The sequence below is a fragment of the Varroa jacobsoni genome, unplaced genomic scaffold (assembly GCF_002532875.2).
Source record: "Varroa jacobsoni isolate VJ856 unplaced genomic scaffold, vjacob_1.0 scaffold_1225, whole genome shotgun sequence".
NCBI classification, from domain to species: domain Eukaryota; kingdom Metazoa; phylum Arthropoda; class Arachnida; order Mesostigmata; family Varroidae; genus Varroa; species Varroa jacobsoni.
This window is the reverse complement of record NW_019214127.1, coordinates 85,746-100,789: the sequence shown is the minus strand read 5'-3', so window position 1 is coordinate 100,789 and position 15,044 is coordinate 85,746. Positions and strand designations below refer to the sequence as shown.

The window sequence follows — 15,044 nt, the reverse complement described above, 5'->3', positions numbered from 1 at the left end:
ATTAAAAATCCTTTTGTACATTTCAGTTGTTTTTACCATTGTTAATGCGCTTTTATTTTCAGCATAAAATACAGACTCAATAAACTCACCAATAAGTCCCTACATAATCTGCACACATTCTTCGTTAGCCATCCTCAAGCCGAGCTCTAGGTGACCCGTCATCGTTTTTAACCCATCGTCTGTAATTTATAATTGCACGCTTGAGTTACCGTTGTTGTGGGAGCCGTAAACTGACCTGCATACATAGCTCCTCAGATTGTGACCATTTTCTGTTCGAAAACGTTCTAATAGTGATATTATGGCACAGTTTCCATCTATAGTCACGCGGAGCCTTTCAATGTAAATGGCGTTAGAGTGCTCAAACGAGGGCACGAATTTAGCCTTATTAGACGTGTCTCGTATCTGCGTAATTCTACCAAGGCTCTCTGTGTATTGGAAAGTGTTATCCTTTTTTGATGTTAGCGTTTGCAAGTTTCTTTACAAACCCATTAGTAACTCCTTGGCTTTCCCTCAAGCTCCGCTCCCTTGTCGACCACTGATGCGACTGTCGATCGACTTCAACGAACAGTATAATATCTATGGCTAGCTATGCTACCTTTTCTAAACCTGCTATAAGCAGGCACCTATAGCTCTTTGTTTTAGCGGAATTCAGGTGTTATTTAATGCTGTCGATAATTACATTCGAAATCAAGGACAATTTTCGGTCTACGACGGTCTATACAAGAAAAAAAAACGGAAATGCCAGTAGCACTACCCATCCAACCTACAGGGTAATTCCCCAGTTGGAAAACGCTCTCTGGCGCTACGTCTATGCAACTGAACAATGGCTCCCATCCAAACACAAGCAATCATTCACGACGCCATAAAGGGAATTGGTTGTGAACTAATGCCATCCCGCGCGCTACTGCATGCTACGATTCAACACAAATATTTTTTTATCGCTAGCCCAATGGGAAACATTGAAATTTACCGGCGAATTTTAATAAAACGTGTATTACTATATATGAATGTTGTCTCCAAACACACCCACAGCTATGACTCCATTGCCAGCATCCGTTCCTATTATTCATGCGCGCTATCTTCTCGTTGCCCGCTCTCTGTCTTTGATAGCATTTTCTAAATTGAGCATTCATTGAACTAAATATACGCCTCGAAATTGAACGAGACGTCATAATCACTACTTATTAATTTGATACGCCTGTCGAAGACGTCCACTTAGGAAGATTAACAACTCGAATGATTATTATCTATGATTTTGCTAGCTATTTGACATAACCGCAATGCATGCGCATATTTTGATTATGTTACAACAATTAAGTCAAATAGTGCCACACGCTAAAGAAACATTGTGGTTCTCATTCGGGATGCCGCAAAGTCAGAGAGAGTTGTAGAGGGTAGAATTCGAAATGATGAAATTCCAAAAGTTGTAGAAAATATGTTTTCCACTTTCCTAGAATCATGCTGTATATATAGAAAAACTTCAGACACTTCGGCCTGGAAATGTTGCCTCTTTATGTTCTCAAGAGCTATTGTGTTCCACCAAGCATTTCAGCACATAGCTCAGAATTTTTCTGAGTGAGAGCATAACATTTGCCCTCAGCACGGGCACTTCTTCGGCGCAATGTTCTCACAAGGTGTTGCTTATCATTGATTGCCTCGTATTTGCGAATATTATGTTTCATCGAAAGGCCGGGACTGGTCATCTGAATGCACATTTTGTACGGCTTCTCGTAGAACTCGAAGTCGGTGATGAAGTCAAGATACGACTCGAAACCGACGTTAATTTCAACCCGCGCCGATGCAACGTCCGAAAGAAGACGAGCCGAACCTTGGATCAGGCCCGCGCCAGCAGAATGCACTATCGAATGGGAGTTCCTATAAATACAACACATTCGTAGACGATACCTAAGTGAATTTTTTTTTTTCTGTAACACAGTTTAACCTCTTTGTCCAGCAATACGTTGTCAAATTGAACAACAGCCGAAACAGGGTTTCTGCCGGCTGATAACTACGATAACTTTCTACATCCTAATGGTAATGTCGAGAACAATGCGTCACACCAATAACCAGTGAAATTCAGCTTCAAGAGCTTATTATTAAACTGATAGTAGTGATGGGACCCATGACGAGCAAACCCACAGTTCCCTTAAAATTGCCAAGAGTATGAATAAAACGCAGGGGTACCTGTTCCAGAGCGAAATTTGCACGCTGCCGCCAAGATCAGCAGATAGTGCACCTTTGAGTTGAAGTTGTACAATGAGACCACTAAGCAGAGGCTGTAGCTGCATGTGGTCCATAAGCAAGAAGTTGCCCTGGAGTGCGGGAGTATATTCGGAAGCTGTGCCCGACCACACGTGGCCCATCAAATCCCCGGTACCGCGAAAGAAAACGTACGGACGTATCTCGACACCCAGAACTTGAAGGGCAATGCCGGCCGTAGCCTCTTCATCACCGTCAACGTCCACCTGAATACGACGAGCCATGTTAGTGCTGCGTTTTATTGTGGGATTCGATTAAATCGTCTAAACTGATTCACCGGCTCCAAATCTGTTCATTTTATTAGAGTCGATCTCGAGAAACAGATCCTCACTTCTGAATTGTTATTGATAAATTGAGTAAACACACGTAAATCAGTTTAAATATATTGCTACTTATATTTAGAAGCTAACCATAGTTCTATCAGAACATTCTTAGCGAGTTCTATTACTGTTTAAGAAACGAGTACGGTCAGTGAAAAATACAGGTAAACAATATATACTGTTTGTTTATACCTCATTGCCTGATGTATCCCCACCAGCCAAGCCAGCAAGGCCTGCGGCGAAGATGTTGACTGCGATAAGGGGCATTTGTTCCGTAGATGATGTCTGGACGTTGACTTCGAATGACGTTTGTTTGAGGAGACCGCCGGGCATTAGCTCCATGTTAAGGCCGTATGTCGTGTTGAGATCGTGGGATCCTGTGGACGACAAGAGTTAGACTTGTTGTGCTAATACATTACCATAACAAGCATGTACAATGTTTAAATCCTGGTACTAAAATGAGGTACACATCAAAGCAAGTAATAAAAATGTTGGGTAAACACCTATTATGCTCTTACGATATCATGTTGGGCTTTATGCTAGCTACCTAACATAAACAATTACTCTTCTTTTTAGTTCTATCGCATTATAGATGTAACCGAATGCATACCAATTGTTGACTATGACCTAAATGGGTTGTGCCAAGAAATCAACAAATCTATTTTAAAATATTGCACAATTTTAGGAAATTCATGGGCTAAATCGGATTAGGTTTAATTGGAAGGTTATCGAATAAGTACACTGAAAAGCATATATTTGAATCGACGTACTAGCTAACAGTCTGGTGAATGTAGATGATATTCCTCCATGCGCAAGCGAGTCATAGTTGATTATTTTAGGATTCCGAGCGACCTTCTTAGCATTATAAGCCTGACCAATTTTAACGAGTTCCTGGAACTTGCTGGTGATAAAGGTCTGCAGTTCAGGGCAACCTACGTTCTTAATGTATGCCATGACCCGCTCAATTCTTGCGTGGTCCCCGCCTGTAAAGATCATTTCTGCGGCCAGTGCACGTGCTGTCGATTCCTGGCGGGATTTCGTCTGGAAAAGACGTTTTGGGCGAAACGATGAGAAAATTGTTTTGGAGATGTTCCATAGGTATCGGATTTACTTATTCTTGTTAAGCTTAAAAAGAGACCTCCAAGGCGATATAAAGATCTTTGAGCTGCATGTGCAAAAGAAATGTTTCCGCAAACACCCACCACCTGAGAATATCATATAAATAGATTTGCCCCTTATTGGGTTTAGATGATTGTTGAGGTACGATACGTACCTCAAAATAGATATCTTCAAGCGTATCGAACACTTCAGAAGTGAAATATACAGATCCGATCTCCTTTAAGGTTTTAAGCACTGCTGGGCCAATTGCCTTCGATCCATGCTTGGCTTCTTTGAGTAGTGCCGGGATACTTGTTGGCTGTGCTGCATTTTTGAGTGCACGAAGGAAGATGAGTTTGCATTCGTCATCTTTGTTGGGGCACTTCGCAAGCTGTGATTCTAGCCAGATCCTACCGTCGTGCGCCTGTTTCATTTGAATATTATTTCCGAGGGCATGTCGCAACACAGAGCCGAATGAGGCCACTAAAGTCGCGTAAACTTTCTCATTATCAAGCTTTTTTACGGCAAGTGTCTGTAATTGGTTGATGAAGGCTGGTGTCGGATGAGAGGCCATTGATATGGCCATGAGAAAGCGTTCAGTTAGTGTCGCATCCTTCCCGTCCAACTTCACTACGCGTAATGAGCCTTTCAGGGATGGGATCGTTTGGGACGCACCGGCGATATCGAGAAGCTGAGGCCTGCAAGACGAATGTATAATTAGGTGGGCATTTATCTTACAAGAAATGGTAGCTCCGCATAGGTGTCGTTCTATCGAGTATTTCTTTAATGCGGAGTAACCAAAGAGTAGTATATATAATAACAATAACTTATTAATAACGTACATGATTTTCGCGTTTTTGGGATTCTTAAGTGCCTCGTAAACTTCCTGTTCAGAAGCAATCCGGAAGCCTTCAAGCAAAGTTACAAAAGCCATCGAGCTTTTCAGTGTCGCCATCTTGTCTGCGGAAAGCTGATCCCGAAACAGTGTGATTCGATCAGCCAAAGAACCTTTGAAGCCGTGTGCATGGTTGATTTGATGCGGTCGCGCAATGATCGTGTCCTGCTTGTAGCGGTCCTTAATAGACGCCTCGAGCTGTCTGACGGCCTCTGTTTCGTCGATGCCCTTAAGTACGGAAATCTTCGAGTTTGCTACACTGCTATCTTCCAGTTTCAGCGAGTGGTGGGCTGTCACCTCGATAGCCGCTTCTGGCCACGCATTCACAGACATGCGGATCGACTCCGAAGCCGTGGCAGTCTGAACCGCAGATAGATCGGAAAGAAGTTGATAATTGGTCTGTGACGTCGTCTGTGTCTTAACTGAGCGGACCTGTAGATCAAATAAAAAGCATAAAGTGGCACAACCTTATATCTTTATCAGTGGTATGTTTTTCCATGACAAACTACTCCGCCTCGAAGCATTCCCAAATGAATCTTATTCATATGTCCCACAAGCTTCTCACGTCATCGAACGTCAGTTGGCTATTTCGACCTGATTCTGGTGGCATAATTTTGAACCTAAGTTCGACGCTTGCAGACTACTTGTAGCGCATCATAACAAAATCTCGTTTACCGAATGAGGGTGCTCATACTGCTCGAGGTCCGGATGAATGCATTCTTCTTTGATCTTCTTGATGTGTTTGCCATCGGCTTTGATGACGACCTTGCATTTACCACTGACGTCAACTTGCGACCGTCTAATATCGGATGTCACCTGGTACTGGAATATACTTGCAACGCCTGTCAATCACACAGCCAAAGGACTTCTAATGTTGTGTTTAACTATTCGGTACGACATTAAAATACCCAAAAGTAAACTAGATGTGTTCTATTGGAAATCAGTTTAAACATTGAAGCTATATTTAATGACATTAATACGATGAACTTGAAGTTATGGGCATATATGTTTGACCCAATTTATTGACAACTTGTGATTTAAACGTTTCTAAGACTATTTTATTGGCGAGTATTAAGAAAACTTTTTTTTTTTTGAAAACACATTGACATTGTTAGCAGCCAGCAGTACCAAAGGTTATTTAGTGATATAACAACAGTGTCTCTTTTTTAGCTTATCAAATCATATGTAATTTGTCAACGAAGTGTTTTGAATAACCAAAAGAACCAAATTTTTGGTCTGTATTAACCTGAGTCATTCAGTTGTTCCCTTGGAAATAACCCACCTCATGCTTTTGAACCCATTTATTAGATTTTTTCCTTGATTTTTTTGGATCCTTTTCCATTCAAATGTTTCTTGAGCTTCAGAAAGAGAAAAGTTGTGGGGGACTAGATCCTGATGGATATGAGGTTCGAACAAACGAAATCGTCGAGTTCATCCATAAAAGACACGACACAAGCAGTGACGTTTGAGCCGGTTCAATATCATGGTAAAGGACCTACATTTTTCTTCCTTTAAATAACTCAGACATATCTATTACGAGATGGCCATTTCTTTAAACGTGATTTCAGGACGGTTTGGTTTGTTTTTAAGCTTTGATCCGCACTCTTTTGAAGGTCGTTAGAACAAAGGTTACCTCCAAGGTCTTCTAGTCCGCTGCCACTTGACGTGACCTATAACCTAGTCCTCAAAAGCCCACGTCATCCACTTGTGAACGTCTGATTTTGTCCCTAACGCAGAATGTGATCCATAATCCTTAGGAACAAACAAAACCAACCAGAAAATCACTGATTTTGAAGTGTTTAAAAAGCAGAAGGCAGAAGTCCGAATGCTTAGGCCTGTAAATAGCAGACAGGCATGCAAGTGCGGTGACAGAAGCATGCCCACAAATCAGCCAGAAAAAACGGGCTTTTTTTTAACACAATAATGTAAGGCATTTATAAATCATTTGAAATTAATGAATATAAATCATTAGGAGCAATACGAGAGAGGATTTCTGAAAACTACTTCTATACTTCTCTAATTTCTAAACATTTGTCATAAATCTCAGATGCTATAATTTTTTTACCTTTCTTTAGGTTGAGATATGTTGAATCGTCAGCGTTGGCGACCCAAACCCGAACAATCTCGTTGTCCTTGAATAACGCATACATTGGTAAGTGGGAGGCCCGATCCAAATTAGAAGCGTGTTTCTTGCGCTCTTTTGAATCTCTAGTAACGGAAATACATTAAATGAGCAACTACTATGTTAAATAACCTATTTCTTATTTGTTCGTTATTTACACCTAAGTTATTAGCATTAACGAAACTTTGCTGGTTTATTGTGTGGTTCCTGCTAGAAATTTCGCAATTCAAAATGAACTAGAAACAATGGACAGTTGTTAAATATTTTTTCTGTTTTTAGAATGACTTCAGACTTCGTCATTTGTTATACTTCTTAATATTCTTACAAGTAGTGCTAGAAATGATGCAGACGTAAACGTCTTGTGTGAAAAATTTGCCGCTTGAATTGTGTTCATATCAGTCCAGTATCTTATCATCACTTCTAATACTAGTTTTAAAGTTCTCGAGCAATTTCGGTCAAGTTCAATATGAGTTCGTTCAAAGGCTATACTCATACACTGAAGGTTTGTCAAGCAATTCATACGAAAATATCTTTTGGTCATCTGTCCGATGCATTGCAGCTTTTCTTCCTATTCGCATAGCAGTATCGTCTAGTAAGGAGTCAGTTATACAATACAACCGTTATTAACTTCTATAAGTTCTATTCTTACGTTCATTCTTCTTTTCTCTCCAACTGCACTTACTGTTTATCAGCGGGAGTGACGGTTAGATGGGCATTTTCCAAGTCGATTTCGACAATGCGATTTAACGGTGTTTGAAGATCCTTCCAAAGAGTAGTGAGTTTAGCCTTGGCCTCGAAACCATAGCCTATTTGGCGACCTGTTTTCTGCCCCAACTGCGACGAGGCGTCATTGAGGAAGGTGTCCGATCGTAACAGGTAGGAATATGTCTGACCAACTTCATACTGACGGGTGGAGATGACTGCAATTATAAACAAACTAATTGAAAAAACATGCAGGACGTATTGCGCAATAGCGGACATAAATGACCGGAAGGAATTCGAATTCGCTTAGGAGTTTCGATAACTTAAAGTTAATTGCTCCAACGAGCTACAATACGTTGAGTACGTTTGAGGATCATTTCATGCACCATCATCATATCATGCGTTATAAAACTTCGATGGCAAAATTAGAACGACATTAACTTTTACCTTCTACGACATTCTATTTTTTTTTTTATTTATTATGAATTTAATATTCCGTTGTGCTTTTCGAAACAATGTACTGTATCATGTTTAAAAAATGTCTACCAAATTAAATAATGAAAATTTTACGGGGAGCGATCACAGGTAGAAAACCTGAAATTCGAATCCACCAAAACGTCGCAGCGACATCTATCATGAGTTTCGCCACACGCGTATCTAAAACGCAGCCAGGTGGGCAACGGGCATATGGATATTTCTCAGGCTGTGTGTGCAGCAGTACTTTGAGTTATTTATTCAGTTCAGTCAAATCACAAATTCGTCAGGTAAGAAAAAATGAAAAAATCAAATACCATATTAAGCTATCACTTCCCGGAACACTCAATGTCGTACATAAGTCGTCACCTATCGTGACCTAAACAAACGCTACATAAGGCTTGCACAAACGGAAAACAAGATCGCTAGTTTTCGGGCAGTTTCGGCCATATTTTTTAAGTGAACTCTCTCTCATCTCGAGAGGATCAGGTTTGATTCAGGCAAGAAAGAATCGTTTTTATCTATAATTCGTTTTCCTTTAGAAAACCTTCTCGGAACGCAGTACATAAACGAGTTCTACTGTTCATTTGTCAATAGCATTATGGTAACGCTACGTTTATGGTGCCCCTCTTAAAAACGAAGCCAGTGTTCTAAAGGCTAGATCAGTGCATCTAAATTGGATTCTCTAGTATTCAGATACCACCTATGACAATGCAGATATTACCGAGATTGAAATTCGGTTACCACTAGAGTTTTACTGTACATTGTAAATTGCCGTGATGGTGATACTCGATTTACATGATTTTTATAGCTTATAGTTACTTTTTTAAGTACGTATTTTACACAATTGAGAGTCGTTTGCTTTATGCTGTATGGCCAATATAAGGTTAAAAAAAATATTTCTCGAAACTTCAAAATCGTCTCGAAAAGTCTCGAAAATCAGTATGTATGTTGATCAAGAATAACGTTACCAACATTCATTCTTCGTCATTTAAGCTGTCGAAGAAAGTTAAGAAAAGCTGTCGACGCAGCCTTAAATGGTGTAAAGTGTATAGTAGCTACCCTATCACATACAGTATCATTCGAAAATAGCTTATAAGGGTTAGAATTTGTGTCTTTGGAATGGCGTTAGAAGAGTAAAATTCTACTCTAGGCTTCAAATTCATTGAGCATTGCTTCACGCCACTTTGAAAAGAAGACTATCGCCAAATAAGGCTATATAACTTAATTATAGAGTTTTCATGTCTAGCTGTTTGCCGCAGTCTTTTACTCTCTAATTAATGAATATACGCCTAAATTACGCAGCGTCATACAGTTACTATTACTCTGCAAACATATTCGGGAGCGGTACCAGGACCGGTTATGAAATGGAGTCAAGTTAAAGTTAAGAATAACTAGTATGTTAGGTTTTAAAACAATTACTAGTAGATTAAATGTTCGATGACGAATCTCTTAAAAAGTGTAAAACGCCAACGCTCTTTCGTTTTTCGAATGTTCAGCCATCTTCTGCCTGTCATCGAGGCCTGGCGCGTCGCACAACTATTTAATGTTTATCGTACTTCGCTTCCGGCACAGCTGATTGTCAATATTTTTTTTTTTTAATTAATCCGAATTCGTTGCTATCGATGGTAATATATTGTCACAAGTTATGTTCCCTGTTCCTGCCAAACTACATAAACGAAGAGAGCTGACCTTGACGACCATTCAAAACATCGGCGCATATTTTTAGGCACAACTCTTTGAATTGAAATCTCATTTTTCTTTTGAGTTTCCACTTTTTGCCGTTGACGTCGTAACGATATCTGTGTCAAGTCACCGTACCTCATCAGAGGGCACCACTGTCTAGTTTAAAGCTTGGGTTAAGCATCAAATGGTGATCATTACTGGTAAATGACGTAGTGTAGAGCGCGTAATAAACGACATCGATAGCCGTCCGGAGCGATAACTGTGTTGTCTGTTTGTTGATGTAACGTTTCCCCTTCTAATGGACTTTAAGCGTTAAGAAGTTTGTGCGGTAGGCCTGTCTTAAAGCCGTCTTATCTCGAACTGGACTGTAGAAACCAGTATTTACAAGATCGACCTCTTAGCAGACCTTTCTCGGTTCTGCAAAGCTGAAAACTCGAACACCTTCTCATCGGATAGCTTTGTTATTAGACTTCTTTTTATCCCAAAAATGTTGTGTGTATTCTGAAAGAGAAACAGTGATTGTTCCACAAGAGTCACATCATAACAAACAGTCTATTTCCTAGAACTTAGAAAAGCAATCTTCAGTTATATTCCTCTCGGAAATCCCCAATTTTTTTGACTTTATTTTATCTTTTCACCAACTAATTCGGCACAATTGACCAAATCCTCTACCGCTGCTGATAAGATTTCGTTCAGATTTGACGATCGTTGATAATTATAACAATTACGGCTGACAAGGACTAGATAGCTACCAGCCGTACCTATATCGTAATGGAAAATAAAAAGAGGATCGCATAATCGCCCATAAGCCTTCATGTGGTTGAAGGCAGACGAGCGTTTACGACATAGCTGGTGATATTCACTAGCCGAAAAGGGCTGCTTTGACGAATGACGTGGCTTAAGAGGAAGGTCAAAGAAAGAAAACTGCCTTCTGTAGGTGATTATCAGCATATGTTACCTGCATCGGTATCTTATCGTTTATGCTGACTGCATTGGCGATTTTGGTAGGCCCATTGGTGGGTCCTGTTTAGCCGACGGAACATGATACTTGCGCTTGGAGACTACTGCAAAGGTTAACGAATTGCGCTAACCAAAAAATAGTAGTATATTTATATGTCGAAACACAAAGGTCGGTACTATACCAATCATCAACGAAATAGTCATATAGACTATATCGTAATATGCCACATACGCGTATACATACATTATATGTATATTTGTTGTGAACTTGAAGATTCAATGATCCACGTAGCATCTATATACATTAGTTGGTTACTCAAAAAAAATTCATAAAACAACGCATATATATAGCGAGACAGACGGGGAGGGGGAGATAAGATTACTTTCTCAGCTGTTATTATCGCAGCAAGGGGTTACATTTTGGCCTACTTGCTGAAGATGATTAATAAATAAGGGACTGAGTGTAACTCTAACGATGATGAGCCCAAGGTAACTCAATTGAAATACACCTTTGTGAAATAATCTACCCTCGCCGGAATCGCACATTTACTTAAGTTCGTAGAAGTTTTTTCTTGGATGCAAAAAAAAAAAGATGTCAAATCTTCCCATTCTTAGAGAAACAAGTCTCCTAGCTGGTTTTTGAACAGATTCGTTTCAATCGACCTATCTACATTTCGGGAAGACTCGAGATACCGGTAACAGTTTTTTAATTGTACGCATCCTCAAAGATGTCAAAACGATGCTGATGGCGCTTTGTGATAAAACATTTTCTTATAATAACGTCGTGATATTCTCCAGTAAGCATCTTTCTTATTGAAAAAGTCATACTGTTCGCGGCATAGACGCAAGTACTTCAAAAAGACATTTCGATTTTACTTTGATTATTCATCTAGAAATAAGCTTTTTCCGGCATTTTACGTTCGAACACTGTCTACTGTTTAGACATTATCATCGCCTAGATTGAGATTCATTTCTATCATATATTATCGTCATAGCTATGGAGCCTGGGAAGGTCTGTAGGTGTGAATCAAAACGTAGGGCTAGAGGTTTCAACTGCCGCAACGAAAATCGCAGCGATCTCCTCTACTGACAGATCCAAAAATTTATTGATACCATTGGATCCGATCAAGACGCAAAACGGCCTACACCTCGAAGGTTATTGGTAAATCTCATGCTATTGCACCTAAAAGGTTTAGTAGGTCTACAATGACAAATTTATTTGTTTGTCTTTAAAGATAGCTGCAAATTGAAAGATACCAGTTTGAATAAAAACCGTTTGCTTGTGGTCTAACCCAGTAATGTTAATAGCGTGTAGCTACTGACATGTATTTTGGATGTTCACCATATATGGCTAATGTGCTGAAAGGTAATAAGAAAAGGATTCGCTAATAATTCGGAAATTTTTGGAAAATAACTGTTAGCTGTGCAAAATGGCATAATGTTTTTTTTTTTTTACAGAAAGCAAATGTAAAAACGGAAGCAACAAGCAAAAGAATTTGTACGATATGAATTTCTGTTAAATACCGCTAGCTAAGAACTTCCAGCTCAGGAAAACCTGTATGGTTTCAGTTTCAGGTTAGGTGCCGCCGATAGACATTCTATCTGATTAAGGGAACTGTTTTATGTTGAAGGTTTTATGTTCGGCATCCCGTTTAGGCACTCTATGAGGCAGCTTGTTCCCAGCACAAAACGAACATTGTGTTTACGGCCAAGTTCGAACTTAAACCACATGTCCCTAGGATCAGTAGGCAAATACATTATCTACCAAGCTTAGGGGAACCTAGTTAAGGCTAATTGTTTCCTAATCACATTAAGAGATAATGAATACGCATGAATGGAGCAGGCATAAAAAAGGCATACCTAATATAAAGGATAACTTCAATATAAACCGGTGCTAACAAGCAATTGCCGAAAAACTTACCAAACTGTAAAAGTATCGTGAATGACAATATCCGTTTCATCGTTATCCGTGCCAGTGCTCCTTCTAACCTGAAGCAGGATAATATATTTGGGAGTTAGTGGAAGTATCAGATAGATCATATTAGTTCGTCGACAGTTAAGTGTCACCGCGATAACCTCATTTTACAGAAAGATTTATCGCTTATTAAATTCTCCAATTCTAAAAGTGATTTCTGGTTTTAACGTCAAAAAATTAGATTAGAAAACTGGCTCGACACAAGCACACTTCGGTGCAAAGTAACTCGGCTCTAAGGTAGCCAGCCATTTATGGGCCTATAGACTCGCGTTGATTGGGGCATGGGAAGTCAATAGCAATGAAAATGTCTTCAAACGTAAAAAACGTTCAAACGAAGTCTTTCTCGGATAGATAAATTAGCATAATAAGCTATACATTGAGTGTTCAAATTCGCCTTTGACCTAAAGTATAGGATCTCTTAGCCCTATAGCTGGCTGCTATCGGTAAAAAATATCGTTGTACTGAAAAATAACTTTAATTGGCTGACTATTTTTACACGCAAATAGCGCTCCGGCCATGTATGTGCGCAATTTGACAATGGAATAGAACGGGATTTCGCAAGCGAAGGTTCGCTACATCTTTTGATGCAGTCAATGGAGAATTATATGCGAGAGAATTATAGGAGATTATAAATTATAAACAGTAAATTCGATTTGATCCCTAAACTTACTTCTTACTGTTTGGAAAAAGTTTTTCATAGTACAAAAAATCCAAATACAAATGCAATTACAAAATATACGTTAGGTAACAGACCAACTATTATCACTTCATTTAATAATCAGTTTGAGGTGCGACTTCGTTGTAACGTACCAAGCTAAAGCAACGGTGTGTTTCACTTCCAACACCGAATACGGTCGGTATTAAAGAATAAAACTAATACGTGCCGTGAAAAGGTATGGAGTTCTATGCAAGCATAGAAAAGTACTCAATATGTCACCAAAGGTCCATACAATTTTGCTTTGCAATTTTTAATATTTTTTGGGTCTGAAGTCTGAGTGAACAAACGTAAATAATGGATGTTTTCATTTAAAAGCTGCCCTATCTTATTTAATCTAAAATTAAAAGTAACCTGAAACAATATCTAAAGTGTGTAGAATTGTGCCAGCACCTGAGCAAAAAAAGGTCCCGTTCGGGCCTTCTTTGATCCTAAACAGACAAGCCGCATCTAACCAAGTGCATTAACAGGAGCAACGATCCGTGATTTGATATCCCTTTACCCCTCAAAGCTGACACTGCACATCGCTTCTCAATGTAACAAGCACAGCGAGCCCCTTCGGCTCGACAACACCCATATGAGTCAAGACAATGCCAATGTATAATAACAGACGCTTCCAGAATCTAACAATTGACCTTCTTGTAGCTATCCAGGCGTCACAGTAAAACGCTGCTCGGAGTAATACTTAATACAACTCAAGTCACATGAGAAATTCGTTCGAGGTTCCTTGTACTCGTTTGAATTTTCTTGCCTGTAGCTTACCTTGATAAATTGTTCAGGGTCTGCCCGCTTTTTTGCAGTTAGGTAAGAGCAAAGTCACATTCGATGTTGTTTTTTGCAGCGGAAGGAGAGTAGTAAAAACTGTAGGACCAATTAAAACTCTGAAAAGCCCCTGCTGCTTCAACTGCTGAAAGTGAGTGGGCACACGTTCGGCTTCCTTCAGCTAATAGGACTCGGCCTAAGCAAAGAGAACGAACATGTGGAGTTTTTTCGGACGCGACCGAGCTGTTGCACGCGGTATCCCAAAGAAGCTGATAAACCTCGGTGGTGTTCATCTATGCGGGAGTGGCCACCTTTCAGCTATACGACATCCGCAGTCGACAAGAAGTGCGGTCACGTGCAGTTGGTTCTAACAGCTGATCGGAATAATTCGACAAATAATAATGGCCGATTGAAATACATATGTCACGGAGTCTTGTACCCATTAACGACAAAGGCTACTTGTGGAATAGCTACTTACTACGATCCTAATCTAAAGACTGTTTGCAATAGGATAGAGTAAGATTTTCTGAGGACGGCCAAACCACCTTTGTACCTCAAACAATCAGAACTAGTAGGTAATAATAGCACGTAAGTAGCACCAGCTTCTTCCAGCTAATTCCACGATTTTTCGTCACGCCCTTTTTACGACCTAGCCATCGCCTCGAGTTCGGACTCGAAGAGTATGGCAATGTCTGACGGGAAAGCGTTGCATTTTCAATAGATCGTATCGATCTTTTATCGAAAGAAATTTTCGATCTAATCATAATTATAGGTTCGGGCCACATAGAGGAATTTCCCTACAAATCATGATAGAAAGGCTTATAGGTTTTACATGCAACGACAATAATTTTCTCGGGAAGATCGACGTTGCTTTTTGAGTTTCGCATGAACGAAGTGATAACATAGCAAACAACCTGGTTGATTTGGTCATCATCCTGGTTGGATATGACTGTCTGATCTACTTACTATACTAATAAGCATAGGATCCCTGCACTATCAGTCAGCTATGAAAGTTTTATATCGAACATTTAAGCAGGTAACGTTTTTTGTACACAGACATTGTAATATATATGTCA

General features: G+C 39.7%; 1 protein-coding gene across 3 annotated transcripts in view; it reads right to left on the bottom strand.

Moving 5' to 3' along the window:
• Positions 1 to 20: 20 nt before the first annotated feature.
• Positions 21 to 15,044, bottom strand: part of Mtp (microsomal triacylglycerol transfer protein) — a 17,728-nt gene continuing 2,704 nt past the window's right edge. For 2 of the 3 annotated variants that reach the window (XM_022846318.2, XM_022846319.2), the window contains exons 2-11: positions 12,438 to 12,505; positions 7,377 to 7,614; positions 6,638 to 6,780; positions 5,248 to 5,414; positions 4,520 to 5,004; positions 3,853 to 4,375; positions 3,350 to 3,620; positions 2,772 to 2,956; positions 2,185 to 2,465; positions 21 to 1,875 (exon numbers count right to left, since the gene is read on the bottom strand). In XM_022846318.2, coding sequence (XP_022702053.1) covers positions 1,527 to 1,875; positions 2,185 to 2,465; positions 2,772 to 2,956; positions 3,350 to 3,620; positions 3,853 to 4,375; positions 4,520 to 5,004; positions 5,248 to 5,414; positions 6,638 to 6,780; positions 7,377 to 7,614; positions 12,438 to 12,477 — 2,682 coding nt within the window. In that variant the 5' untranslated portion in view covers positions 12,478 to 12,505 and the 3' untranslated portion in view covers positions 21 to 1,526. Of the gene's footprint in view, positions 1,876 to 2,184; positions 2,466 to 2,771; positions 2,957 to 3,349; positions 3,621 to 3,852; positions 4,376 to 4,519; positions 5,005 to 5,247; positions 5,415 to 6,637; positions 6,781 to 7,376; positions 7,615 to 12,437; positions 12,506 to 13,968; positions 14,195 to 15,044 lie in introns of those variants that run through there. The other variant, XM_022846320.2, reaches the window with a different exon arrangement.